General features: G+C 43.7%; 2 protein-coding genes across 5 annotated transcripts in view; one reads left to right on the forward strand and one right to left on the reverse strand.

Moving 5' to 3' along the window:
• LOC126172942 (COMM domain-containing protein 4) overlaps positions 1 to 27,624 on the forward strand; it is a 551,734-nt gene that overhangs the window by 324,344 nt on the left and 199,766 nt on the right. For 3 of the 4 annotated variants that reach the window (XM_049920918.1, XM_049920917.1, XM_049920919.1), the window contains one exon: positions 19,688 to 19,791. The exons of the other annotated variant lie outside the window; for it this stretch is intronic. The gene's annotated coding sequence lies outside the window, so the exon portion shown is untranslated. The remainder of the gene's footprint in view (positions 1 to 19,687; positions 19,792 to 27,624) is intronic. 4 annotated transcript variants of the gene reach the window in all.
• Positions 11,207 to 27,624, reverse strand: part of LOC126173780 (uncharacterized) — a 66,628-nt gene continuing 50,210 nt past the window's right edge. The window contains exon 6 of the mRNA XM_049920987.1: positions 11,207 to 11,401. Coding sequence (XP_049776944.1) covers positions 11,235 to 11,401 — 167 coding nt within the window. The 3' untranslated portion in view covers positions 11,207 to 11,234. The remainder of the gene's footprint in view (positions 11,402 to 27,624) is intronic.

The following is a 27,624-nucleotide window of genomic DNA, read 5'->3' on the forward strand; positions in this document are numbered from 1 at the left end:
ACTTGAATGTGCATGTGGGATGAGCTAAACGAGTGTTCTGGGATTACTACAGTCTAGCGCATTTCATCCTTGCCACTTTAATCAACAACTTCATAACAATCACTTTTAAAATCGGTTACTGATCTCCGAAGTTTTTCCTCAAGCACGTATATCATGAGAATCTATTCTGAGACGATAAGTAATAATGGAGTGAACCTTGAGTCATTAAAAGGTGCCAAAATAAACTTTTAAGACAGTAAAAACGACACGACACGAATGAATTATCCGAATGGGACGGAAATCGGTAGATGTGAGGTACACGTAAAGACTAACAAATGGTCACGATTTCAGAAAAACTGGGTGATTTATTCAGGAGGAAGAGCATCGCAAGCTGAGCAAGTCAGTAACCCGTTTGTCCGATTCTGGCCCTTATGCAAGCAGTTACTCGACTTGGCAGTGATTGACAGAGTTGCTGGATGTCCTCCTGAGGGATATTCTTCCAAATTTTGTCCGATTGGCGCGTTGCATCACCAAAATCCCCAGCTGGTTGGATGCCCTTTCCAGAATGCTCCAAATGTTCCAAATCTTCTCCAATTTGGGAGAGATCTGGCGACCTTGCTGGCGAACATAGGGTTTGGCAAGCACGAAGACAAGCAGCAGAAATTCTCGACGTGTGCGGGCTGGCTCTATCTTGCTGAAGTTTAAGCCGAGGATGGCTTGTTGTAAAGAGCAACAAGTCGGAGCGTGGATTATCGTCGACGTACCGTTTCCTATGGCAGCAGAAGTCAAAATACACTCCTGGAAATGGAAAAAAGAACACATTGACACCGGTGTGTCAGACCCACCATACTTGCTCCGGACACTGCGAGAGGGCTGTACAAGCAATGATCACACGCACGGCACAGCGGACACACCAGGAACCGCGGTGTTGGCCGTCGAATGGCGCTAGCTGCGCAGCATTTGTGCACCGCCGCCGTCAGTGTCAGCCAGTTTGCCGTGGCATACGGAGCTCCATCGCAGTCTTTAACACTGGTAGCATGCCGCGACAGCGTGGACGTGAACCGTATGTGCAGTTGGCGGACTTTGAGCGAGGGCGTATAGTGGGCATGCGGGAGAACGGGTGGACGTACCGCCGAATTGCTCAACACGTGGGGCGTGAGGTCTCCACAGTACATCGATGTTGTCGCCAGTGGTCGGCGGAAGGTGCACGTGCCCGTCGACCTGGGACCGGACCGCAGCGACGCACGGATGCACGCCAAGACCGTAGGATCCTACGCAGTGCCGTAGGGGACCGCACCGCCACTTCCCAGCAAATTAGGGACACTGTTGCTCCTGGGGTATCGGCGAGGACCATTCGCAACCGTCTCCATGAAGCTGGGCTACGGTCCCGCACACCGTTAGGCCGTCTTCCGCTCACGCCCCAACATCGTGCAGCCCGCCTCCAGTGGTGTCGCGACAGGCGTGAATGGAGGGACGAATGGAGACGTGTCGTCTTCAGCGATGAGAGTCGCTTCTGCCTTGGTGCCAATGGTGGTCGTATGCGTGTTTGGCGCCGTGCAGGTGAGCGCCACAATCAGGACTGCATACGACCGAGGCACACAGGGCCAACACCCGGCATCATGGTGTGGGGAGCGATCTCCTACACTGGCCGTACACCACTGGTGATCGTCGAGGGGACACTGAATAGTGCACGGTACATCCAAACCGTCATCGAACCCATCGTTCTACCATTCCTAGACCGGCAAGGGAACTTGCTGTTCCAACAGGACAATGCACGTCCGCATGTATCCCGTGCCACCCAACGTGCTCTAGAAGGTGTAAGTCAACTACCCTGGCCAGCAAGATCTCCGGATCTGTCCCCCATTGAGCATGTTTGGGACTGGATGAAGCGTCGTCTCACGCGGTCTGCACGTCCAGCACGAACGCTGGTCCAACTGAGGCGCCAGGTGGAAATGGCATGGCAAGCCGTTCCACAGGACTACATCCAGCATCTCTACGATCGTCTCCATGGGAGAATAGCAGCCTGCATTGCTGCGAAAGGTGGATATACACTGTACTAGTGCCGACATTGTGCATGCTCTGTTGCCTGTGTCTATGTGCCTGTGGTTCTGTCAGTGTGATCATGTGATGTATCTGACCCCAGGAATGTGTCAATAAAGTTTCACCTTCCTGGGACAATGAATTCACGGTGTTCTTATTTCAATTTCCAGGAGTGTAAATGGCACCCCAGACCATCACTCCTGGTCGTCGTGCTGTATAGCGGGCGACAGTCAGGTTGGTATCCTACCCCGCTGTCCAGGGTGTCTCCAGGTATGTCTTCGGCCTGGAATGTAATTCATTCGAGTAGAATTGCCTTCAGTGATGAGTTCGGCTTCGAACTGAGCCCCGATGACCAGCGAAGACGTGTCTCCTGAAGCCATTTCTTTTCATAGCAACACCCCTTCCATTGTTATCCGCGGCACCCTAACAGCACAGCGGTACCTCGATGATATTCTATACTTCTCTTATTGCCCTTCATGGCAAGCCATCCTGGACTTACATTTCAGCCCGCACACGGTGGGAATTTCTACTGCTTGTCTTCGTGCTTTCCAAAACATACACTGGCCAGCAAGGTCACTAGATTTCTCCCCAAGTGGGTACATTTAGAGCATTATGGGCAACCGCGCGACCGCTACGTCGCAGGCTCCTGCCTCTGGGATGGATGTGTGTGATGTCCTTAGGTTAGTTAGGTTTAAGTAGTTCCAAGCTCTAGGGGACTGATGACCTCAGATGTTAAGTCCCGTAGTGCTATGAGCCATTTGAACCATTATGGACAGGTCCTCCAATCAGCACCGGATTTTGACGAAATAACGTGCCAGGGGGACAGAATTTCGCACGATATCCGTCATCAGCCCACCAGCAACTCTGTCGATCAATGCCAAGCCGAGAAACTGCTTGCATAAGGGGTATAAGTGGACCAACGGATTATTGATTTGCTCAGTTTGTGAAGCTCTTCTCCTGAATAAATCATCCAATTTTTTCTAAATTCGTAATTATTTGTTTGTCCGTACGTGTGCATTAAATCTGCCGATTTCCGTGCCATTCTTTTTTTTTGTAGAGCGTGTTGCTCCGGTCCTTAAAAACGTCCTTGAGTTCTTTCTCGTTAGCGTCACAAAATGGTTCCAATGGCTCTGAGCACTACAGGACTTAACTTCTGAGGTCATCAGTCTCTTGAACTTAGAACTATTTAAACCTAACTAACCTAAGGACATCACACACATCCATGCCCAAGGCAGGATTCGAGCCTGCGACCGTAGCGGACTCGTGGTTCCAGACTGTAGTGCCTAGAACCACTCGGCCACTCCGGCCGGCTTAGCGTCACATACCGTACTGAGAGAAAGCAAAGCATTAAGCATTCGACCATACTCATTAAAGACGATCCAAAACCACAATATTACCAGTCCATCAGCGTATTAAACAAAGCAGTGAGGGTCTCGGACTACGTAGTCTATGAGCAGCAGAAGGCTTATCGTATCACTTATAACAATGCAACAGATACTAACGAGAAGCGTGGTAATAGCATTAATTAAATTGATTAAAAATCTCAGAGAAACAACGGGCAGACGAAGAGTGACCATTTTAGCGGTGCTTGATCTGAACAAGGTAGTTGATACCGTTAATTCCAAAAGTTTACTTTTGAAAATGAAGCAGTGCACATCGTAGTATTAACCATAAATAGAATTTCTTAGCGCTTTGGTTAGATGTAGGAGGACGTCTGAACGTCCAGGTAAAATAATTGCATAATTAAATAAAATGAAAAACCTTCTGACTCTCTTGTCGGGGTTTGTAAAAGGTAAGAAATAATTACCGATTTTCCGTTAGACAAAAATACAGATTTACCCCATGGTCGCTGAAAGAACTATTGGATTTATATCGTTATGTGTCTTCTATGTTATCTTAGTCTTCGTTTAGGTGTCTTTTTCTTCTAGCAGATCGTCACCTTTAATAGTCCAAACGCCTTTATGAGTCCACCTACATTGTGTTTGACGTCTCTCTCTCTCTTTCTCTCTCTCTCACTCTCACTCTCTCTCTCTCTCTCTCTCTCTCTCTCTCTCTGTTTATGCCGTCATATGGGATCAGCCATTTTTCACGACTTATAAAAATTTAATTTGTTTTATCTTCGTGACTAGGTTCTTTTCTTGTCGCCACAGTCATCAGGGAGCGAATGCGCCATCTGTCTGTCAATAGGGTGAACGTTGTTCGGTGACTTAAAATTTTTTGACTGCCTGTGTATAGTATTTTCTGAAGTGGAGATTGATGACCGACTCATTATTTGCCGGAACTAGCGTCGAAAACCACCTAAAAATCACATTCGCAGTTGCGGGTGAACCAGACCAATGGTCGGTAATCCGTAGCACGAATTCGCCGCGAGTCTGGTCCATTTCCTCGTCTGGCACGCTTGCGCGCTGAGCATTCAATTATATCTTTTTATTATTATCAAAGGCCCTACCACTAGACCATTTTTTTCATTTTTCTAGAAGCTAAATGAACAGGAGTGTCCAGGTCATCTTACTGACAAGTAAATAAAGAAGGTGACACGCTGAGATGTTTTGTTTAATGAATAAACAAATGCAGACGGGCGTTGACTCAAATAGGTCGTAGTTTGTAGGCGACTACAATTAACTCACCACATTTGTGTACAGTTTTCTTCAATGTTTTACAGCTCAAGAACAGTTCACTGCATAACTGGAAAGGAGGAGGTAAAAGCTTGTCCTCTCTCCTCTGTCAACTAACAAGGAAGAGATTTGTATGTAACCGGGATAATGTAAAGTGGAGGGGGGAAGGGAGTGCAACAAGAAGTTCCTCTTTGCAGTTTACACAGCTGTAATTATGAGTAACTTGAAATGTAACATAAATGATGTAGTTTACAAATTAATCGATAACATCGCTAACATAGAACAGATTAACGCTTTAACTGGAAAAAGAACGCAATACACACAATTTTTGACACCGAACTCTTGCAAAAGCAAAATGTTACTGACCTATCTTGTGGAGAAACTGAATGCTTCTATCTTCACTATGAGAATAATATCTATTATTTCTTACTGTGAAAAACGGAGACTTGTTTACTTTGCTTACTTTCACTCTTTTATTTCGTATGGTGTTCTGTTTTGCGATAACTCTGTGCACTCGCCGAGAATATTCTTAGCCCATAAAAATGCTGGTCTGTGGTGTCAGTTCATCAACTTCCTATAAGCCGTTGTTCTGATGTCTCGGATTTCTAACGCTGCCGTTCTTGTACATCGTGGAATTTGTTGTTACAAATATTGTTTGATTTAGAAGAAAATTCAACCTTTATTCTGTGAACACTAGGAGTAAAAGCGATATGTACTTGGATAACACTTGCTTAAGCGTTTACAGAAAGGTGTGCACTATTCAGCGTGTTTCATTCCCGGTAGGATTCCCGCAGAACTGAATAAATTATATGGTAAACTTGAAGTATTCAATTCCAAACTGAAAGATCTTGTTATGGCACACTCCTATTCTGTACAGGATTTCCTCGCAGCAATTCAGAACTTTTCTCTGTAATATGTTATTTATTCGTACACTCTCTCAAAATCTTTCTGCGTTTTATTAGTTATTCTATTTTTGGTTTACAAGTTTATAAATTTTCTAATCGATGTTTTTGTACACTATGTACAGACTAGTTCTGTGACTAAGATGCTTTGGCTTACATGGTGTCACGGAACGTGATAAATAAATTAGAATAGAGGCCATTGTCATTGCTTATAGCTTTTCGCCTGTCAGTTAGACGATCGTGATAACGTAGCGTGTTGGTCCCAGGTAGATGAGGCAGTTCACCGCAAGTTCAAAATGTTCAAATGCGTGAGAATTCCTAAGGGACCAAACTGCTAATGTCATCGGTCCCTAGACTTACACACTACTTAAACTAACTTATGCCAAGGACAACACACACACACACACACACACACACACACATGCCTGAGGGAGGACTCGAACCTCCGGCATGAGGGGCCGCGCAATCCGTGACACTTCGCCTCAAACCGCGCGGCTACCGCAAGTTAGCCTGTCGCAATGCAATGCGGGGCGGGCGGCGCTTTTTTAATCCTTTTTTCCCTTCCAGAAACACGGCATAATATTCGTGAAACTATGACCTCCTCACTCCAGTTCTGAAACTATGACCTCCTCAGTCCAGTTCCTTCCGTTACAGAGGTTTACTATGAGGCGTGTTCGAGAAAATTGTCACTCGAAGCCTTGGAGCAGATATCACTTTGGAACGCCTCGTCGCACTGTCTCTTGCAGAAGTAGGAGCTGCACGTGATTAGTCAGGTACGTCCCAATACCTTAGTGAGCAAAAGCGTTGCCCGCGAATGGCGGGTTACTGGGGTCGAGTGCACAGTTTTAATATGCCCAGAAATTTCAAGCAAGCTCACAACCACTGCAGGCTGAAAGATTCATTCTGAAACTAAACGAAGCTGTCACTAGGGCTCCTCTCAGCTTGGTGATCAATGCTCACTGCGATATTAGTGAAAATCCAGCATTCATGACCACAGTCTGGGCTATGTGCTTTGGAAAAGTTTCATGGTCCTGCTCTTGAAGGCCTGCTTCCCTGCAGAAGAAGAGAAAGGACGTGATTCCGCGCAGTCTGCTGAACCCAAATTGCTCAAATTACTGTGATGATGGTCGTAACCACGGCTCTCCTCAAGGGTAACACAACGTTTGATGGGGCAGGCTTGGTCAGCCTTTCCTTTGAACTGAGAATAAATTACTTTTCCGCAATTATCTCTGCGGTGGCAGTGGTGAAGACCTCGCGAAAGTAGGTAACCTCTGCGTCCATCGTTGATGAAGGCAATGGCTTTATAAAGAAAAGGATCAGTCATCATGCTCGAGGTAAGAGCTGGAGGTCGTGTACTGGGCAGTACCATGATATTACCTTAGCCCTGACTAATGTTAACGCAACGATCCTCTGTTAAATTTTATTAGAAAGAAGTGTTTTTGGCGACAGTGATATACAGGGTGAGTCACCTAACATTACCGCTGGATATATTTCGTAAACCACATCAAATACTGACCAATCGATCCCACAGACCGAACGTGAGGAGAGGGGCTAGTGTAATTGGTTAATACAAACGATAAAAAAATGCACGGAAGTATGTTTTTTTAACACAAACCTATGTTTTTTTTTAAAATGGAACCCCGTTAGTTTTGTTAGCACTTCTGAACATATAAACAAATAAGTAATCAGTGCCGTTTGTTGCATTGTAAAATGTTAATTACATCCGGAGATATTGTAACCTAAAGTTGACGCTTGAGTACCACTCCTCCGCTGTTCGATCGTGAGTATCGGAGAGCACCGAATTACGTAGGGATCCAAAGGGAACGGTGATGGACCTTAGGTACAGAAGAGACTGGAACAGCACTTTAGGTCCACATGCTAACACCTTTTTATTGGTCTTTTTCACTGACGCACATGTACATTCCATGAGGGGTGAGGTACACGTACACACGTGGTTTCCGTTTTCAATTACGGAGTGGAATAGAGTGTGTCCCGACATGTCAGGCCAATAGATGTTCAACGTGGTGGCCATCATTTGCTGCACACAATTGCAATCTCTGGCGTAATGAATGTCGTACACGCCGCAGTACATCTGGTGTAATGTCGCCGCAGGCTGCCACAATACGTTGTTTCACATCCTCTGGGGTTGTAGGCACATCACGGTACACATTCTCCTTTAACGTACCCCCCAGAAAGAAGTCCAGAGGTGTAAGGTCAGGAGAACGGGCTGGCCGTTTTATGCGTCCTCCACGTCCTATGAAACGCCCGTCGAACATCCTGTCAAGGGTCAGCCTAGAGTTAATTGCGGAATGTGCAGGTGCACCATCATGCTGATACCACATACGTCGACGCGTTTCCAGTGGGACATTTTCGAGCAACGTTGGCAGATCATTCTGTAGAAACGAGATGTATGTTGCAGCTGTTTGTTACAACACGCAACTGAACGTCGGAGGTTTAAAGCGTCAACTTTAGGTTCCAATATCTCCGGATGTAATTAACATTTTACAATGCAACAAACGGCACTGATTACGTATTTGTTTATATGTTCAGATGTGCTAACAAAACTAACGTGGTTCCATTTAAAAAAAAAACGTAGGTTTGTGTTAAAAAACATACTTCCGTGTATTTTTGTATGGTTTGTGTTAAACAGTTACACAGCCCCTCTCCTCACGTTCGGTCTGTGGAATCGGTTCGTCAGTATTTGATGTGGTTTACGAAATCTATCCAACGGTAACGTTAGGTGACTCACCCTGTATAGAGCGAATTTCCATGTGTATGAATCCTTCTTTAGGAGTCTGCAGGCGTGGTGAGTTACACTTTTGGGCAAAGAACTAATAGACAGAAAACACATCGTGGGGACCAGAGAAACCCTCAAGCAGGTCAAGCGCCGTGCCCCAGAGGCACTGCAGGTCGACCTCCAAAATCGAGAAGCAATTGACCTTTTGAGATTTTCAGTTGCGCAGTTTAGTTCTGTCAATCCAATTCTGTGCGCCCGTACTTATTTAAAGGACTTCTTAATCTACTATTGAATTTATAAAGTGGCTAGTATTATAATCTTCCAGTGGCTTCCGACAACTACTTCGGTTTGGATGTTTCTCCAGTGATACTCTTGCCTATGTCGTATACTTCTGTTTGAACTTCTCCATCACTTCTGCAGATACACTGCCTGAAGATAAAGTGAAGCACCCAGAAGGGGAGGAGGGAACGAAGTGAAAAGTCACGGATTGAAAGAGTGAGTGATGTTCTGCCTGAGATTACAAAACAGTCAACTTTAGAAAGGGCGCTATCAGCCCGTATATCAATATGACGTTGCATCTTCTCTGGCCAGGGATCATGCGATAATTGGGATAGCTGTCAGAAGACAATTTGGACACAACTATTGTTACTGGTCCTCAGTATACTGAATTCTGGACCTGGGACAGAGTTGACTTCTAGGATGGTGCCACACATATTCTACCGGAGAGAGATCTGTGTATCTTTCTGGCCACAGGAGCGCCCGAACATCCCGCAGAGAATTCATACAGAAACCTGCCATGTGAGGACTAACACTGTCCTCTTGGGAGACGACACCACAATACGACCGCGTTGCAGGTAACACATGAGAGCGCAGGGTGACCGTGACGTGGCGGTGGGCCGTCAGAGTTCCCTTCATCACTACTAGGGACGACTTCTTGTCTCACCTGGTAGGTCCCCACACCACGACCTCAGAAGTAACACCGCTGTGCTTCTACAGAACATTGGAAGAATGGGACTACTCCCCAGGTGGCTGCCACACACGCCGCCGATGGTCCTTCGGGGAAGTGCAGAACCGCATTTCATCGCTAAACACCATGTAACGCCTTTCACCAGCAGTCCTTGCGTTCTGGTGACGGCACTACTCAACATGCAGCCATTTATGTAGTGGTGTTAATGGCAGCCTATGAATTGGACGGTAACTGCCTGGTTCAGCTGTTGCTAGGATGACAGAGGATGCAACAGAGTGTCTGTTACTTGTTCTCGGATGGCAGGCGCACATGTCAAGAGATTACGGTCTAGTCGGTGCATAATACGGCGACGTGGTGGTCATACGTGGTCAGTCGGAACGACGAGTTGCTTGCGCTTTTGATTCAGTTCAGTCCAACATTGGGTCACTGTCACACCCCAAACTCCCAACATTTACGGATACTGCACGATTCGACCAGCCTGCCAAATAAGAGAGCCACGATGAGGCCTCTCTAAAGTTCCGTCAGGTGCTGGTAATGGAGTACGGGGCATCTCCCAGTCCTTCAAAGGATTACTCAACGCCTGACGGTGATTCGCTCCTCATATACTCTACCAAGCATGATAACAACACTGATGCACTCTCTTGGCCGTCCTTCCTGTCACAGAGGATTGCAGCTGTAATCCTTCACGTTTCCACAGAGGGTGTGTACGTCTACGAACTTACACTGACATCCGACCCTGTCTTCTGGGTGCTTCATTTTTTTTTTTGTAAGTCAGTGTATTTTTCTGATCTTCGAGAAAACATCCTGAATGTCGTGGAATGAGGCAGCACAGTGTTACCGATGAACATTTCATTTTGTTCTACATATGGCGAATACGGAAGCTTCTACGTTGACGTAGCAGCTTACTATAGAAGATAAACAGCTGTATGAAGTGTATCTGGAAAACTGGTTTAATTTTAGCAACATAGATCTGCTGTCTCCTGAAATTCTCTCTTTCCTAACGTTTTTCCTGTCGTACACGGTATACTGTTTTCATAATTTGACAAATCTGTTTATTTGAGATTGGGGCAGGATGCCCTTCCAGTCATTATAGTGGTCCTGCCATCGGGGGTGGGGGGGGGGTTTCACCATCGGTCGTGAGTCGTCTAAACTTTGTTCTGTTTCTATACAGTATTTTCTGAGGTGGAGGTACGGGGCCAGCCCACTGTTATGCCTAAGCGAGGATCTGAAGCCGCGTAAAAACCACGCTCAGACTGGCTAGTGAACCAGAGCAAAGATCGTTAATCCAACGCTCGGATTCTATCCGGGTTTGGCTCATCTCCCTATCTCGTAAGCTTGCTCGCTGCGCATTAAGCTGTGCAGTAACTCTTGTTGCCTGTGGAATAACATAATAATTTGCTACCACTCTGCAGCAATGAAGTTGACAATAGCAACATAAGTTTCTGGTGGCTTAAGACATATTAGAAATAGTAATAAGTTTTTGTTGGTGCGACGTTCGGGACAGTGTTGTACACTTACTAATCTCTAGCCTTACAACACTTTGTTAAACCCTGATTGAGAACAAATGCGACACGTTTAACTTATACATCTGTAGTATTCAGCACATGGGCACGAAAAGGTTTCTCTTTCCACTAAGAAACTTATCCATGAGGATGCTGGTGGGAAGAGAATAAAAAATTAACATTTCAATTATTGTCTTTTGTTATGAAGCGGCGTAAAGGTGAAAAGTGATGTCCAAAGAAAGCATCGATGTTTGCATAATTACCCTTGTAGATTAATATTTGAATGCATGTAATGATTAATACTTAGAGTTACGTAAGTGTTATAAATTGTCTGTATTACATGTGAGTGACTTAATGCTTTTTTTCACTGTACGAAGTACGTATCAAATAGTGCTTGTGTTGTGAGGATGGTAGCATAATTTCTTCAGACAAATAATCAGAAATTTTTTATTAAAACTCTGTGTCATGCTGCAGATTTCATTCTTTATTTGTTCATAAAACGCCTAAGGCCTTTGCTGATAATGATATGGGTTGTTCCTGCCGACGACTGGCTATTGGTGGGTTCTCGCCTGGTCCTTCTCGTGCAGCTTCTCCCAGAAGCTCCTGTCCTCCGCGTTGTCTGAGTCTTCCCCTTCTGTGTCCGCTGTATCTCCACGATCCTGTTAGAAAATAGAGAACAATGATCGTCATGTGGAACTTCGAATCTCTGGCAACAAACTAGTATACACAGAAATCATACTAGGCAGCAAAAGCTTATAATCAGGGTAGTTTACTCTTATTTTTCTCCCATCCTTCTTATAATCCTATCTAGATGCGTCTCTGTCGGCATAGCCTGCTCCGATCTAGCGCATTATTTTTGCTTAGGTGGCGGGACAAGACTCCTGCAAATTTTGTTTGCTCTGTTTGTCTTTATTGAAATGAACATCTAATTTTTATTGCGTTATAATATCAGCATCAAAGCAGGACTTCCCTTTTCTTTATGTCTGTGTTTTTCTTTTCTGTCAGACTATATGAAATTGTTTCTCGTTAATTACATCACAGAGAATAAAAGTACGGTATTTGCATTATCGTTAAGAGGATCTAAAATCGTGTTAATTACTGCGACAGGTTGCCTTAGAGAGAGGCTGTAAGAACATTCTATGTGTATATGTTCATTAATATGAAACAGAGTGTGATATACTGGCTTCGGCGACGTGTTTTATCATGTGCGTACTGGTTCTGTGTCGTAATCTACAGATGTCTGTGCCGAACGACTTGCTGGTGTTTATCGACTTTTAAGACGAGGTGTGAGTATTCGATTGGTGAGGTGCAATGGTCGTGGCGGCTAGTAGGTTAAACGCAATTCTGGCGTGATGTCTTGTTGTTCCTGGAACGATTATTACAGGTAAACAGTGCCGTGTCATCGCTCACCATTAGCTGTAACTGTCACAGGTAAATATTGTGAGTTGGCGAAGCTAACTATTTCCTCACAAAAGAAAGCTATTTTTTGAAGTGAAGATAGACCATATGACTCGATAATCCTCGTACAAACTGATAATTTCACTGATCGAAGCTGACGCACTGCAAGTATGCTTCACTACTTCCTGTTACTGATATCAGCTTTAGTCATCCTCAGAAGCTATGTCTTCTTTTTAAAACAAGTCACTCTTTTTTCTTTGTGTTAATTTACATAATTTTTCACGGGTAAATGTCAGAATGGTTTATCTAAGACGACAACGTGGCATTTACTCAAAAATTACCATGAATGTATTTTAAACTTAACACTTCGTTTCATGTATGTGTCTAACGCGGACATTTAAAATATCCTGCTTAGCCCAAATTCGCGCTGTTGTATTATTCTGCTCATTTACATGTAGTACCCTAATTCGAATAATGATTTTTTCACGCTGCTTTCGTCATGTTGTAATTTTTAGAAATAGTTATGTAAATTGTAGTATCTGTAGGTCGTCGGGGTATATATAATGCTTTTATTTCACTTGGATTCCACGGGATGTCAACTGAATGACGTGAGTTAAATTATATAAAATCTCTTCCCGAGCACTAAAATGCGCCCTGTTATTCATACTGAGAGGCCTTTTGCGGCTCTGTTTTCTAACACTTAATATTCATTTGTGACGCTTGCTTGTAACATCTGCTGGAAAGTAAAATATCGCATCTGCCCTCATTTGTATTCCAAACATTGAAAGTTTCTGTTGGGTAAACTCTGAGTAAAAAGGACGCTCGCATTTGAGAACAAACAGAGGAGGGAAACCGCGCAATGAAATTCATCGATCGGGTGAAACATTTCCACCTTAAAACTAGAAATTCCATTTTGCTCGTTAGCTCAGCAGGCTGCAGCTGTTCGATCCTGCAACTTCTGCCGGTGCCGGCTTATTCACACTGTTGCCTTCTGGTTCGCAACTACCGCAAAGTTCGACGTAAGTACTCTCATTCATCGCCATATCTGATGTGTGAGGATGGCTGGCTGTGTCCACAAGAAACAGCAGTTAATACTAGCCGTGGAACTGCGATGGTCTTCTGAGAAATTGCAGCTGTTACAGCGGCAAGGAAATCAGACACAGTTCAGTCCTTTTCCAGGCTGCATAGTGAATTGTGCTTAGGAGAGGACAAAATTTGTTCCTCCACTACGCGAGAAAAAGCTGATTTAGTCGTACCAGATGGTGCGTGTTGCCCGTGACTACAGGGTCGCTGTTTCGAACACCTCCGTGAGCATAGGTGTGGCTTCTAATATGTACGTCCTTCGTCCGTGTGACGTTCAGCGTTGTCTTCTGGCAGTAGCTCTGTAATCATACGAAGGCAAGATTAAACGTTCTGGGATATGGCGTAAAAATCCCCGAAGTTTTAGTTTTATTATATCTGCACACGTTGCGCAATAGCACAAGCGAATCTGCGGAATGGTTTTATTTATAAGACTTTTCAGAGTACAGCAAGCTTCCGATTTCAGAGTTAGTGCGGACGTTCGATTTCAGGGATAATCTATATAACTAAAAATGTAAATTTTTGGTTGTTCAGAATCACTGATTGCATCGAATATGAGCTTCTTATTAACTATTTTTTAAATATAAATAATAAATATGTAATGCATAAAGGGCAAAAATTATTACTAAAAATTTCAAAAAGTTCTTGACCGATTTACTTTAAATTTTTCACACACCTGTAATGATATGTATCCTACCTTGTCCGAGTAAGTCGTGACTGACTCGTCGATGCCGAGCACAAAGCACTAAGGACAGAAACTTTAAATTTGGAGAGGGTGTTGATCTTGTACTGTAGGTATTGTCTAAGAAGGGGTTTTTGGAAATTCCAATCCGAAGAGGGCGAAATGGGGGATGAAAAGTTTTTTCAAAACGTTCCCGTTAAGGCAGTTTTTGAAGTTACAAGTACGAATATTGGTATTTGGTTTACACTGTTTGCACCGTTTGTTGATTTGCCCATGAGCACGGACTGTAAAAATATAAAAATTCGATTAAATGAAAACAGAAAAATTGCGCTAACCATATGGTCCCCAAGTGTGTGTGTGTGTGTGTGTGTGTGTGTGTGTGTGTGTGTGTGTGTGTACAACTGCACGTGTGGAATTACATGCTGTCATAAAGTTCTCGGCTTCGGAAAGTTTATAAACAGCAGAACACATCCAACATTGATAAAACTTTCAAGGAGTCTACTCTTTTTCCAAAGTCGGCCACAGAAGAAACTACGTAAAAATGAACAATGGTATTTAACGATTGATGATTAAATGTGAATGAAATATCCGACGCCTTTGTCGTGTAAGAAGAAATATTGCGATACATTCTGCGTGGCGTATTAACGACGAAAACGTTTCCTAGCAAGAGGATTGCCGCCTTTTTTAAATGCTGACCAAAGTCAGTAGTGCAGGCGAAATTCTCAGCAACATCTGTTCAGTTTCAGGCAGAACAAATCGGATTCCGTTCACCGATTTGTTAATGTGGATGAGATGTATGTCTAACACTTTACACCGGAATCGAAGTGGGTACGAAAATCGATGTGTGTGATGTCCTTGAGTTAAATAGGTTTAAGTAGTTCTAAGTCTAGGGGACTGATGACGTCAGATGTTAAGTCACATGGTGGTTAGAGCCATTTGAACCATTTGATATGAGCCTTTAATTATGTGCATCTGTTAGACATTCTTCTTGAAAATCTGAAAGAGCACTTTTTTTCAATCGCTTGGTATCCTTCTGTGCTTTGGCGACGTTTGATAAACTGCTGCTAGAAGAGGAGCAAATTCTGTGGCATAATCTTTGTAGAATCTCACAGGAATCTAATCCGGTCCACATACCTTTCCACTGTTCAGCGACTGTAGCAGATTTTCTTTTCTTTGGTCTCTTATCTCAGGAATGCCATATCGGCGTTCTTCCGATGACTGAAAGGATGATTTGTATCACGGTATTGTGCAATAAAATGATTTCGTAAGATCGAATTAAGTATTTCGATCTTCTCTCTGTCATCTCCCGTTTTCTGCCAGTATGGCCTCTGAGCGACTGAGTAACTGATGTAGATTCGTTTACGGACTTCACGAAAGACCAAAACTCCTTAATCATTCGAATATTGAACATTCTAGCACAACTCCTCTTACAGCCATTTTAGCTTCGTTTGCCTTCTGGCTGTCACAAGGCTTCGACTGCGCTTAAACCTATGAAGAAACTCTTTGCTTCCGTGGAAACTTTCTACGTGGTTTTTTTTAACCACGGTGGATGAGTATGAGAACTTTCCAATTGCTTATTTGTGTCTAATGGAACGAATTTGTTGCTTTGCAACTTATTATCGTTAATCACGAATTTAATCGTTTTATTTGACAGTGTATATTTTAACGGACTACCAACGTACAGAATCTGAAATTACCACTTTTATCTGTAGTTGTTTAGTAGTTGTATTCAAAAATGGTTCAAATGGCTCTGAGCACTATGGAACTTAACATCTGTGGTCATCAGTCCCTTAGAACTTAGAACTACTTAAACCTAACTAACCTAAGGACATCACACACATCCATGCTCGAGGCAGGATTCGAACCTGCGACCGTAGCGGTCACGCGGTTCCAGACTGAAGCGCCTAGAACCGCACGGCCACAGCGGCCGGACTAGTTGTATTAATCGCTGTCATATTACCTTATAAATACACACATCAAAAAAAGTTTTGCGTCACCTTGGTTCCGAGAGTTCCTCAACGTGCAGAGAAAATTGGAATAGAGATCAACATAAACATCGTTTACGCCCTTTTTATTGCTCATGAAAACCACACATTGCATGTTGCACCAACATAAAGCGAGACCTTCAGAGGTGGTGGCCCAGATTGCTGTACACGCCGGTAGCTCTAATACCCAGCATGCCTGTATTCATCGTGGCATACTATCCACAAGTTAATCAAGGCACTGTTGGTCCAGATTGTGCCCCCCCTCAACGACGATTCGACCACATAATGCCACCCCAAACCATCTGGGAACCTCCACCATGCTGCACTTCCTGGACAGTGTGTCTAAGGCGTGCAGCCTGACCGGGTTGCCTCCAAACACGTCTCCGACGATTGTATGGTTGAAGGCATATGCGACACTCATCGATGAAGAGAACATGATGACAGTCCTGAGCGGTCCATCTGTACCGCACTGCATGGTGTTGTGGTTGTATAGATTGACGTCGGGAGTGAAGTTGCGCATCATACCGCCTATTGCGCACAGTTTAAGTCGTAACACGATGTGCTGTGGTTGCGCGAAAAGCATTATTCAACATGGTGGCGTTGCTGTCAGGGTTCCTTCGAGCCATAATGCTTAAGGTAGCGGTCATCCACTGCAGTAGTAGCCCTTGGGCTGTCTGAGCGAGGCACGTCATCGACAGTTCCTGTCTCTCTGTATCTCCTCCATGTCCGAACAACATCGCTTTGATTCACTTCGAGACGCCTGGACACTTCCCACAAAGTAACCATGCGGACGCGATCGAACCGCGATATTGACCTTCTAGGCAGTGTACCTCCTTCCTGGTGGAATCACTATAACTGATCGGCTGTCAGACCCCTTCCGTCTAATCGGTGCTGCTCATGCATTGTTGTTTACATCTTTGGGCGGGGTTTGTGACATCTCTGAAAAGTCAAAGGGACCGTGTCTGTGATACAATATCCACAGCCAACGGCTGTCTTCAGAAGTTCTGGAAACCGGAGTGATGCAAAACTTTTGTTGTTGTGTGTATGTGGATGTATTTTTGTTCATGTTGATTAGCAAGGCACTTCAAATAGCCAAAATGAATAAACAAACAAACCCATGTCCGAAATTGTTTCTCTGTCTTAATACATTTCGAAAACTGTAAGAGGGTTATTATAATTTTGTCTCCTATTACACACTGTAGGTTGTGTGTCTCTCATAGAGACCGCGAACACAAGTTTAGAATAATTACAGCGCGAACATAGGCGTTTAAGCAGTTATTTTTTCGCACTCCGCACGTAATTGGAACTGGGAGAAACTTGAACATGTGATACGACGCTAAGTGTCCTCCGATGTATAATTCACAGTGGTCTGCAGTGTATGTAGGTGTAGGGAGGTGCTTCGTACTTCTCATATGGAGGAAAAATTGCAGGGCTTGCAGTCATAAATGTGTGGTGGGGCGCCGGCCGAAGTGGCCGTGCGGTTAAAGGCGCTGCAGTCTGGAACCGCAAGACCGCTACGGTCGCAGGTTCGAATCCTGCCTCGGGCATGGATGTTTGTGATGTCCTTAGGTTAGTTAGGTTTAACTAGTTCTAAGTTCTAGGGGACTAATGACCTCAGCAGTTGAGTCCCATAGTGCTCAGAGCCATTTGATAAATGTGTGGTGCACAGTATAAAGATTTCTGTGGATAAGTCACCAAGATATAATACTGTAACTGTCTATATCTTATATACATCTTCTTTCAGTTTCTTCTCATGTTTCTATTTGTCATATCTATGTTGCATTGGTTGCCGCTTGTCTCTGAATGTGTGATGTGCTAGTCTTCTGTACGTAGATGGCGAAAAGACGCAGGTGAACTATAAGCCATTTGTTCTGTATCCTTGCGTTCCACGTCATGAGTATAGCACAGCACTGTGTAAGCGTTACATGTCGAAACAATCTTTCTGAAGTCTAGTTCTGTTTGTCGGAATTAGTTTTCTGCGTTATATTCTTCTATTGTGGCTTCCCTATATGACCGCATATGGTGATTATTTTAGTAAGGTGCTAGTTTTCTTCTTGCTAGTACTCCATACCTAATGGACTACCACTGACCAGAGCTTCATTTTAACGGCAAACAAACTGATTCTCATTTTTAAACAAACTGCGATGTCAGCGTAAATTCAATAAAAGTTTTATGTGTATTAGCATCCGGTGACAAGTAAAGATGTGCACTACAGAATCTCATACCGTTGCTGTTTCCATAGCAGCATCCGCTTCTATCATAGCGCGACAGAAGTCTGAAATGGCTCTGAGCGCTATGCGACTTAACATCTGAGGTCATCAGTCCCCTATAACTTAGAACTACTTAAACCTAACTAACCTAAGGACAACACACACACATCCATGCCCGAGGCAGAATTCGAACCTGCGACCGTAGCGGTCGCGCGGTTCCAATCTGAAGCGCCTAGAACCGCTCGGTCACAACGGAAGTTTGAAGTGCTCAGGATTTGTTTTATCGCAGTGCCCTATTGTAAAGTACCAGTTCGAGCTTGTGATTCCATCTCGGCCTCGCTGCTCAAATGGTTCAAATGGCTCTGAGCAGTATGGGACTTAACTTCTATGGTCATCAGTCGCCTAGAACTTAGAAGTAATTAAACCTAACTAACCTAAGGACATCACACACATCCATGCCCGAGGCAGGATTCGAACCTGCGACCGTAGCGGTCGCGCAGTTCCAGACTGTATCGCCTAGAACCGCTCGGCCACCCAGGCCGGCGACCTCGCTGTCGACGAGGCATTAAATCCTAACCCCCCTTCCTTCTTCAACCTCTTCATTTGCCTCAGTTATTTGTACACGTCTTCCCCGGCCTGCTAGGTTATTTTTCCAGAATGTAGCACATATAAATTGGCAAAGAAAAAGGGAAGATTATAGGAGCACAAACTCAGATCGGGGAAGGAAATCGGTCGTATCCTTTACAGAGGACCCATCTCGACATTATCCATAAGCGATTTAGAGAAACCACGGGAAACCTGAATCGGAACGGTCTGAACCTCTGTCCTCCCGAAAAATGGTAGAGCTAGTCCTAAGGACTATTCAAGCAAGACAAGGACTGGTGTCCGATTCGAGGCAGTTTCACGGTTCGTTTGTGTGGGAGAACCGAACTGGATGGAAGTGTTTTGAGGACAGCTGAGGAGCTCAGTTCCAAAAATTTTACATTAGTGGTCAACGATTGTTAGAGTTGTACGTTAACCATATGGCCTTCCATACTGGCTTTCAGCGTCGCCACAGGAAAGTTCGACACGCTGGTTGGTTGGCAGTGCTTGATCCCCCTGACCTGTTCGTCGATTTATTATTATTCTTGCAGTGGTAAGATGATTAATTATGGGTGTTACTGTTTTCTATACAAAAATTCGCTCGTGCGGCCCCTTCCGCCAGAGGTTCGAGCTCTCCCTCGGGCATGAGTGTGAGTGTTTCCTTAGCGTTAAGTTAGTTTAAGTAGTGTGTAAGTCTAGGGACGGATGACTTCAGCAGTTTGGTCCCTTAGGAATTCACACAACCCCATTACTTCGCTGAACATTATTGCCGTTTGTTTCTGTCCAGGTTACCTTAAACGAAATACTGTGGTCATAATACTGTAAGGCACAGGTCAATTAGCATTCTTTGGTTTCGGAATAGCGATCAGAACCCAGGGTCATAATTATTTTCTCTCATATGCTGGATTCAGGGAAACAGATAAAAGCATTTTTTTCAGCTTCTACAGTATTATTCCGTTAACTAGAGTGACAGCACTATTCATTCTGATAATCCTATTTGTGTTACAGGTTACAGCAAACCACTGGCCTTCGACTTCGCGGAAGGAATCCTGGTATCTAGATATTAGAAGAGCGAGTACCCCTTTATTCCAAACTTAACACGTAAAATACAGGTAGGTTTCTTGGTGTTCTTAAGGATAGGCACCAGATGGAATATATCAAGAATGTACTCTCTTCACCCTCATGTTACCTAACTTGTCACGCTTTACATTGCCAGTTGTGACTTTTGACTTGGCAGCTCATTAAAGAAGCCATCGTAAAATAACAGGGACCCTATCTGGTCATTAAACAAACATATGTTAGTAAGCAGAATGAATGTTTCACACTACTGAATGCTATTTCAATATTTGATGTATAATGTATAGCTAAAATAATCCAGTTACGATTTGAATTACTAAACGTAGCCTTCAGCTGAGTTTGTGCTCTTCATAACCATCGTGACAGGTGAAATCAGCATGCTGGACGGGAAGTCGAACCCACGACCTTTTCTGTCCAGGTGAGTGCTCCTACCAACTGACAAGGGAACATCCCCATCGCACCCCCCTCATATTTAGTTATAAGTTGGCACAATGGATAGGCCTTGAAAAACTGAACACAGATCAATCGAGAAAACAGGAAGATGTTGTGTGGAACTATGAAAAAATAAGCAAAATATACAAACTGGGTCGTCCATGCGTAAGATAGGCAATATTAAGGGCAATGTGAGGTGACGAGCGCCGTGGTCCCGTGGTTAGCGTGAACAGCTGCAGAACGAGAGGTCTTTGGTTCTAATCTGCCCTCCACAGAAAATTTTGCTTTCTTTATTTTCGCAAAGTTATGATCTGTCCGTTCGTTCATTGACGTCTCTGTTCACTGTAATAAGTTTAGTGTCTGTGTTTTGCGACCGCACCGCAAAACCGTGTGATTAGTTGACGAAAGGACGTGCCTCTCCAATGGGAACCGCAAACATTTGATGGCAAGGTCATAGGTCAACCGATTCCTCCACAGGAAAACACGTCTGATATTCTGTATACGACACTGGTGACAGCATGTGCGTCACATGACAGGAATATGTTGTCGACCCACCTAACTAGTACACTTGGCGAATGGGTGAAAAGTTTCTTCTACCTTGCCCGATTTAGGTTTTCTTGTGGATGTAATAATCACTCCAAAAAAAGTGATGAAAACATAAGAGTTTTTCACATAAACTGAAAATAAAAAGTTAAAATTTTCGGTTGAGGGAAGATTTGAACCAAAGACCTCTCGTTCCGCAGCTGTTTACGCTAACCACGGGACCACGGAGCTCCTCGCCTCACAGTGCCCTTAATATTGCCTATCTTACGCATGGACGACCCAGTTTGTATATTTTGCTTATTTTTTCATAGTTACACACAACTTCTTCCTGTTTTCTCGATCGATCTGTGTTCAGTTTTTCAAGGCCTATCCACTGTGCCAACTTATAACTAAATCTGAGGGGGGTGCGATGGGGATGTTCCCTTGTGAGTATACAGGCACCACTGACGACCCATCCTCGCAGCTTTACTGCGCGATTCATTACACCAACGCGTGACTGCTTATCGGTCTCCCGTTTTCCCGAACATAGACTCCGCCACATTCACCTAGAAGTTCGTAAACGACTGTTGACGAAAGTTTCCGGAGATGCTGTCCACAGTAGAGTCATTCACGAACTTCTGTGTGAATATGTCAACATCCTTGTCGCAGTAATTACAAAACGGATTAGCATTACGTTTTGTCCGACTTGGGTAACAAAGGCCATCTGCAGTTGCCAAGAACCACTAAAGCCGTGGCTGATATTTCAGTTGTCAGGAAGGCCAGAAGCGGCAGGTAAAAGCTGTCCTAGGTATAAGCTAGACGTCAGAGCACTGCTTTCGCGTAGCGAAAGCGAGTGAGCGTCGGTTGTTCGTCGAGCATCGTGCCCGAGCACACTAAAACTTCGAGGTCTACGCGCATCTGCGTGATTTCCGTATTGCTATTCAAGATGCGCAAGCGGCTTTATCTTGGGGATGGCGTTTATCGCTGATACAACTGGTTTTCGGTTACATCGGTTTCCAATGCAAGTTTAAGCTGACTGTGAAAACCGCTAAAAAAAAACGATTTCTGAAATAATCGATTTTCGGATTTTTATTCCTTTTATTTCCTGCAATAATCTTCGAAACCGACCAAAAATTGAAAAACTTTGACTCTCTCAATTTGAAGATATATAGAATCAAAATATTAAATTACATAGACTTTCGCAGATTTTCTCGTAAAGTGACAAGTGGTTGAATAGTACAATAAATCACCAGTAATTTTCCTACTGATGCTAATTTTTTAGATTCTTTAGTCAAAAATCTTGTTGTAAACGGGGATCATGCCATTATTTGGGCATTATGTAATAGTCAGTCTAAAAAGTGAAATCTCACGTTGCGGAACTCTATTCCTCCTGTTTATCTGTCCGTTTGCAAGGGCTTCAGGCAGATAAAGGCATATTATGTAGAAACAGGCAACAGTTCAGCTATTTCCTATTTTTATTGTAAGCTGTGAATGAATAGTTAAGTTTTCTCCTTATATGATGTTGGAAGTATGTTGTGATTCCTTCCGTTCTTAATCTCTTAAAGCAAGTGGAGGGTTATACTTCACTGACCCATCAGTAAAAAATATTTACAGACTAGGGATGGTGGCATTCTGTGACACAACTTATGTTGGCTACGAAGTCTTTCGCGACGTATTTCCTGAGTAAAAATTTCTCGGTGTACATGCCGCGTCAAATCAGGATAAATCTCCGAGCTTTCGACCACTACCTCCATGGTCGTCGTCAGGGCTAAAACTGACTGTCGTGAACTAGCGAGGTTCCCACTTAGTTTCCTCTACGGGGAGGACATAGCGCGCAGCGTTCGTCACCTGGAGAAGCTGCGCCTGAAACAGTCTCAGTTGCTGAGCAATCTGGCTTTTTTACAACGCTGTCGTGACAAGGAGGTAGTACCGAAGTTTGCAGTCGTCAAACACCACATCAGAAGCGCTGCAGTAAACAGAATTTTACGAAAGACCAGCCATGCTATTGTGAAGGAGAGGATACGTCATACCAGGTATGAACTAGACATGAACGCTCGCCTGTTATTTAGTTGCCATTTATTTCTGGCCGAAGTCCTCTCACCATTGGACTGGGAATGGGTGGATATGACTTTGGCGGCACACCAACGAGCCAATTTAAGCAGGACTACGGCGAAACAGGCCGATAAATTTGAGCGGCTTAACCGTGATCAAGGAACTACTGGGTCCAACGGCATTCACCGCACTGTTATCAACTTCTCTGACAAGGAACTTGATGAAGCTACCATCTCGGCTCTCGGTAAAGGATTGAACTTTGCCCCAGCTCCACGTAAGTTACCGGTGGTTGAGATCATTAGTGGAGTGGAACAAGCAGTTCGTCATCTTCCTCAAGAAGCAGCGGATGACGTAAGGCTTGCTACTAGCCGGATTTTAGCGACATCCAAGCCGCCTAAGTCAAACATCAGCAGAGAGGAGAGACAAGGACTGAAATTGTTGCAGAAGGATGAAGATCTAGTTGTTTTACCTGCTGACAAGGGGAACGCCACGGTAATCCTCAATGCTACAGATTACCATAAGAAAGTTGGATTATTACTGGAGGACAGCACATACCGGGTTCTCAGACGGGATCCCTCATCGGCGCTCAGCAGTAAGACAAGGGAGTTACTAAAAAACTCTGGCCTCTCCGACGAACTGGTGAAGAACTTACGGCCGAGAGCACCTAGGCCACCAAGACTGTACGGTTTGCCAAAGGTTCATAAGGAGAACGTCCCGTTGAGACCGATTGTTAGCGCTATTGGCTCTCCTACGTACAAGCTTGCAAAGCACTTAACTAAATTGTTGGTGCCTATAGTTGGTCACTGCCCACATCATATTAAAAATTCAAAAATGTTTGTTGATATCATAAAACAGATGAAGATAGGCCCAAGTGATATCATGGTCAGCCTCGACGTGGTTTCTCTGTTCACCAAAGTACCTGTGGATGACACATTACAACTGTTGTCTGCTCATTTCTCCTCAGAAATTTTGAAGTTGTTCCGGCATACCTTGACGACCACTTATTTTTTATACAGTGGAAATTATTATGAAATGACGGATGGAACAGCCATGGGTTCGCCACTGTCACCAGCAATAGCGAATTTTTTCATGGAGGACTTTGAAGAACGAGCCCTGAGCAGTGCTCACCTCCGCCCATCATGCTTCTACAGATACGTCGACGATACTTTTTTAATCTGGCCACACGGCAGCGACACGCTGCAGCAGTTCGTCGAACATCTGAATGGCGTACATCCAAACATAAAATTTACATTGGAGTTAGAGAAGGAAGGGAAGTTACCTTTTTTAGATGTGTTGGTAGAGCGAAAGCCGGATGGACGACTGGGCCATTCTGTGTACAGGAAGCCAACCCATACAGACTTATATCTGCATAGCCATAGCTTCCATCATCCGTCTCAGAAGAGAGCTATGCTGAATACTTTAGTACACAGAGCCAGGACTATTTCCGACAAGGACCACCTCGGTCCCGAGATCAACCATTTGACGACTGTTTTCAAGAGGAATGGTTATTCTGCCGGTGAAATTAAATCAGTATTGTCCAAGAAAGTAAGACACGATGCCGGCCACATACAAGAAGAGGACCAACACATAGCGCGGCTTCCTTTTTGCGGTGCTACAACGAGCAAGATAGCCAGAGTCCTGAAGAGGCAAGGAATAAAACCAGTTTTCCGACCACCTAGGAAAATCAAGGAAATGTTGAGACCAGTCAAAGATAGTCTCGGCTTAAGAGTGCCGGGAATTTATACTATTCCTTGCGAATGCGGCAAGAATTACGTGGGCCAGTCTGTAAGAACCGTTGCCGACCGCTGCATCGAGCACCAACGCCACCTGAAATACAGGTATTTGGAAAAATCTGCGGTGGCTGAACATAGCCTGCTTAACAAGCATAAGATTTTATTTGAAGAAACCAGAGTAATAGCCCACACATCGAATTACTGGGACTCTGTGATCCGGGAAGCAGTCGAAATTAGACTTAGCGATAATAACTTTAATAGAGACAACGGCTATGCACTCAGCAACACTTGGAAGAGTGCACTGGATAAAGAAAAATCGCAGAGAAAAACTTCTCGCACTTTACCTCCTGATTTAAGGGATTGCGCTGCAAGCAACGCGGGATAGCAACTACATCTATGGAAGTAGAGGGCACCACTTCGCTACGTGCCATATCGCTGACGTATTCCAGCCAATAAGAAGCCGTCATTTGCATATAAAAGTGGGAACCTCGCTAGTTCACGACAGTCAGTTTTAGCCCTGACGACGACCATGGAGGTAGTGGTCGAAAGCTCGGAGATTTATCCTGATTTGACGCGGCATGTACACCGAGAAATTTTTACTCACAACTTATGTTCGCCGACAACAGTGGGAAATTAAAATTTAGACCAGATAGGGTGAGTCTCCCACACTGCATGTACATGCGTACCACCCAGCAGGTCACGCCACATGATAACAAGTACATTACTGTCGCAGCAATGCTATACCAATTCTCATTTTGTGTGTTTATTGCTTGTTTAAGTCGACATTATTATTGAAATAGCACTGATCGCTTTTCCCATTTCATGTAATTAAGCCATATTTCAAATCGAAGGAAATTTTACCAATAAAAATTATTCGTTTTTTAAAGCGGTTTATCTAAAAACCAAAAGTAGTTGCTCAAGTTACCTTCCATTAGGAATGTGAACGCACTCAACGACTGTTACAGGACTTTAGAAGTGATGGAACACAGCAATCAGTTGTCCTATTCTTTCAGGTTGTATTAAGGAAATCTATATTCCCGCTAGTGCCTAGCCATTATCAATGCACTATATCGTGGTATAAATGCATGTCCTAGTACGTCAGTCCCCTGTTGTTCGGGCTTCTGTCACAGTTCGTTTAAAACTAGCCGAAATCTAGATCTGTTTGATAAAACCTGAAAGAAAATGACGACTGATTGCTGTGCTCAGTCATTTTGAAAAATTGTTGCACTACTGTTATGGCTAGTTGATATGCCAGCTTTTTACCCGTTTGTCACTAAAAACACCTGTTATAACAGTGATTAAACGAATAACGAACAATACTGGTTATTTACACATAGATACAGGTATCAATTTTAACCGGCCTCTTTTTCCCATCCCTACTTTGTCATTAGGCGTGGTAGCGTCGGTCATCTTCAGTAACTTCCGCCAAGCTGTGCGAGGTTTATTCGCCCTCTCTGTCACACACCACTGCAGCCGAGAGAAGACCACACGGATCGGGCACGCACTTGCAGTGCTCTAGTACAGCGCCTCATAGTCTGTTCCACGGAAGAATGATGTTCCGTGGAGATCACTCATGGGTTCCACGAAACTTACGTGTCATTCTTCATAACATTCAACAAAGTAACGTAAAATTAATGCCTCTCAAAAAAATTTGAAAAGTTTTAATGACACTTTTAAGCTGTATTTCCCCAACTGAACAGAAGATTAAATGTCAAAATGAATTCTGGATTCGAAGTACATTTTTTGTCACTTGTCAATGCACGACGTTCGGCCTTCTAATGAGAAGAAACTTTTGTTGAACCGACATCTCATTCACCACTCGAAGAAAAATTAATGTTACTGGTATTAGTGGGTTTCTGATGCAGTTGAAAATATGAATGTGCGCCATTGTTAGAAAAGGCCAGGTTGGTACTTTTATCATTTGCAATCACGTGCATGTGTGACACAAGTTCTAAGATTAGCCTACGTCCTTAAAAAAAGTAAAAATAAATGGGAGAGAAAACCGTATCAGACTTGATGCTGAACCTGTCTTGAGAATTCAACATTCATCCATAAAGACGAATGCTAGGAATATCCATGGAAGTAAGGTCCAGCACCACTCATCTCATTAAAATTTCGCTATTTAAGTTCTTTAATAACTTTTGTGTTAATTTTGAAATTACTTTTTGAAAGAAAGAAATATTATTAGAAATAATTGTTATTTTTGTTGCAAATAATCTAATTACAGACAGTCACATTACGAACATGTTGTAGAAACAAATCAGGGGTCCATGATGAAAGGAGAGATTAAGGGCCGGCCGGAGTGGCCGAGCGGTTCTAGGCGCTACAGTCTGGAACCGCACGACCGCTACGGTTGCAGGTTCGAATCCTGCCTCGGGCATGGATGTGTGTGATGTCCTTAGGTTAGTTAGGTTTAAGTAGTTCTAAGTTCTAGGGGACTGATGACCTCAGATGTTAAGTCCCATAGTGCTCAGAGCCATTTGAACCATTTTAGAGATTAAGGATTCCACTACTCGAAAAATTAACTACAGGTACTACTAATAATCCCTTCAAGCCCAATTTGTAAAGTACCCCTCCCACTCCCGTGTTTTCTTTATTTCAGTTACTGTAGTTGAAATTTTACTTTGTATCATTACAGATGTTTCATTTACCTGCTACGTCACACTTCTTACATAGTGCCTGTTTCTGTTATTGGACTTATTGAGGGCAGTACTGTTATTAAATCACCCCCTTTGACCATAACACCATAACACCAAATTTTACTATAAGTATTATAGTAATTTGTGATGTAGTTAATTATTGAATGTGCTACATTTTATCCAAATTAAATATTTTACATTGCGGTTTTAGGAGTTTCGGTCCTAAATCAAACATAAACAATTTTCATCTTTGGAAATAAATTGAGATACTCTATATTCTTTTAAAATCTTTGGTCCCACGAAAATTTCAGTCACACATTTTTATCATTGTAGCTGACGATGACGTAACAAATAAAAACCGGATTGTAAAGTAATGAATGTTGTGGAAATGTCAGATAAAAAAACGCTACTCTGTTAGGAGCTGCCGATTCGCTGTGTGTGTGTGTGTGTGGGTGTGTGTGTGTGTGTGTGTGTGTGTGTGTGTGTGTGT

Source organism: Schistocerca cancellata, chromosome 1 (genome assembly GCF_023864275.1).
Source record: "Schistocerca cancellata isolate TAMUIC-IGC-003103 chromosome 1, iqSchCanc2.1, whole genome shotgun sequence".
NCBI lineage: Eukaryota > Metazoa > Arthropoda > Insecta > Orthoptera > Acrididae > Schistocerca > Schistocerca cancellata.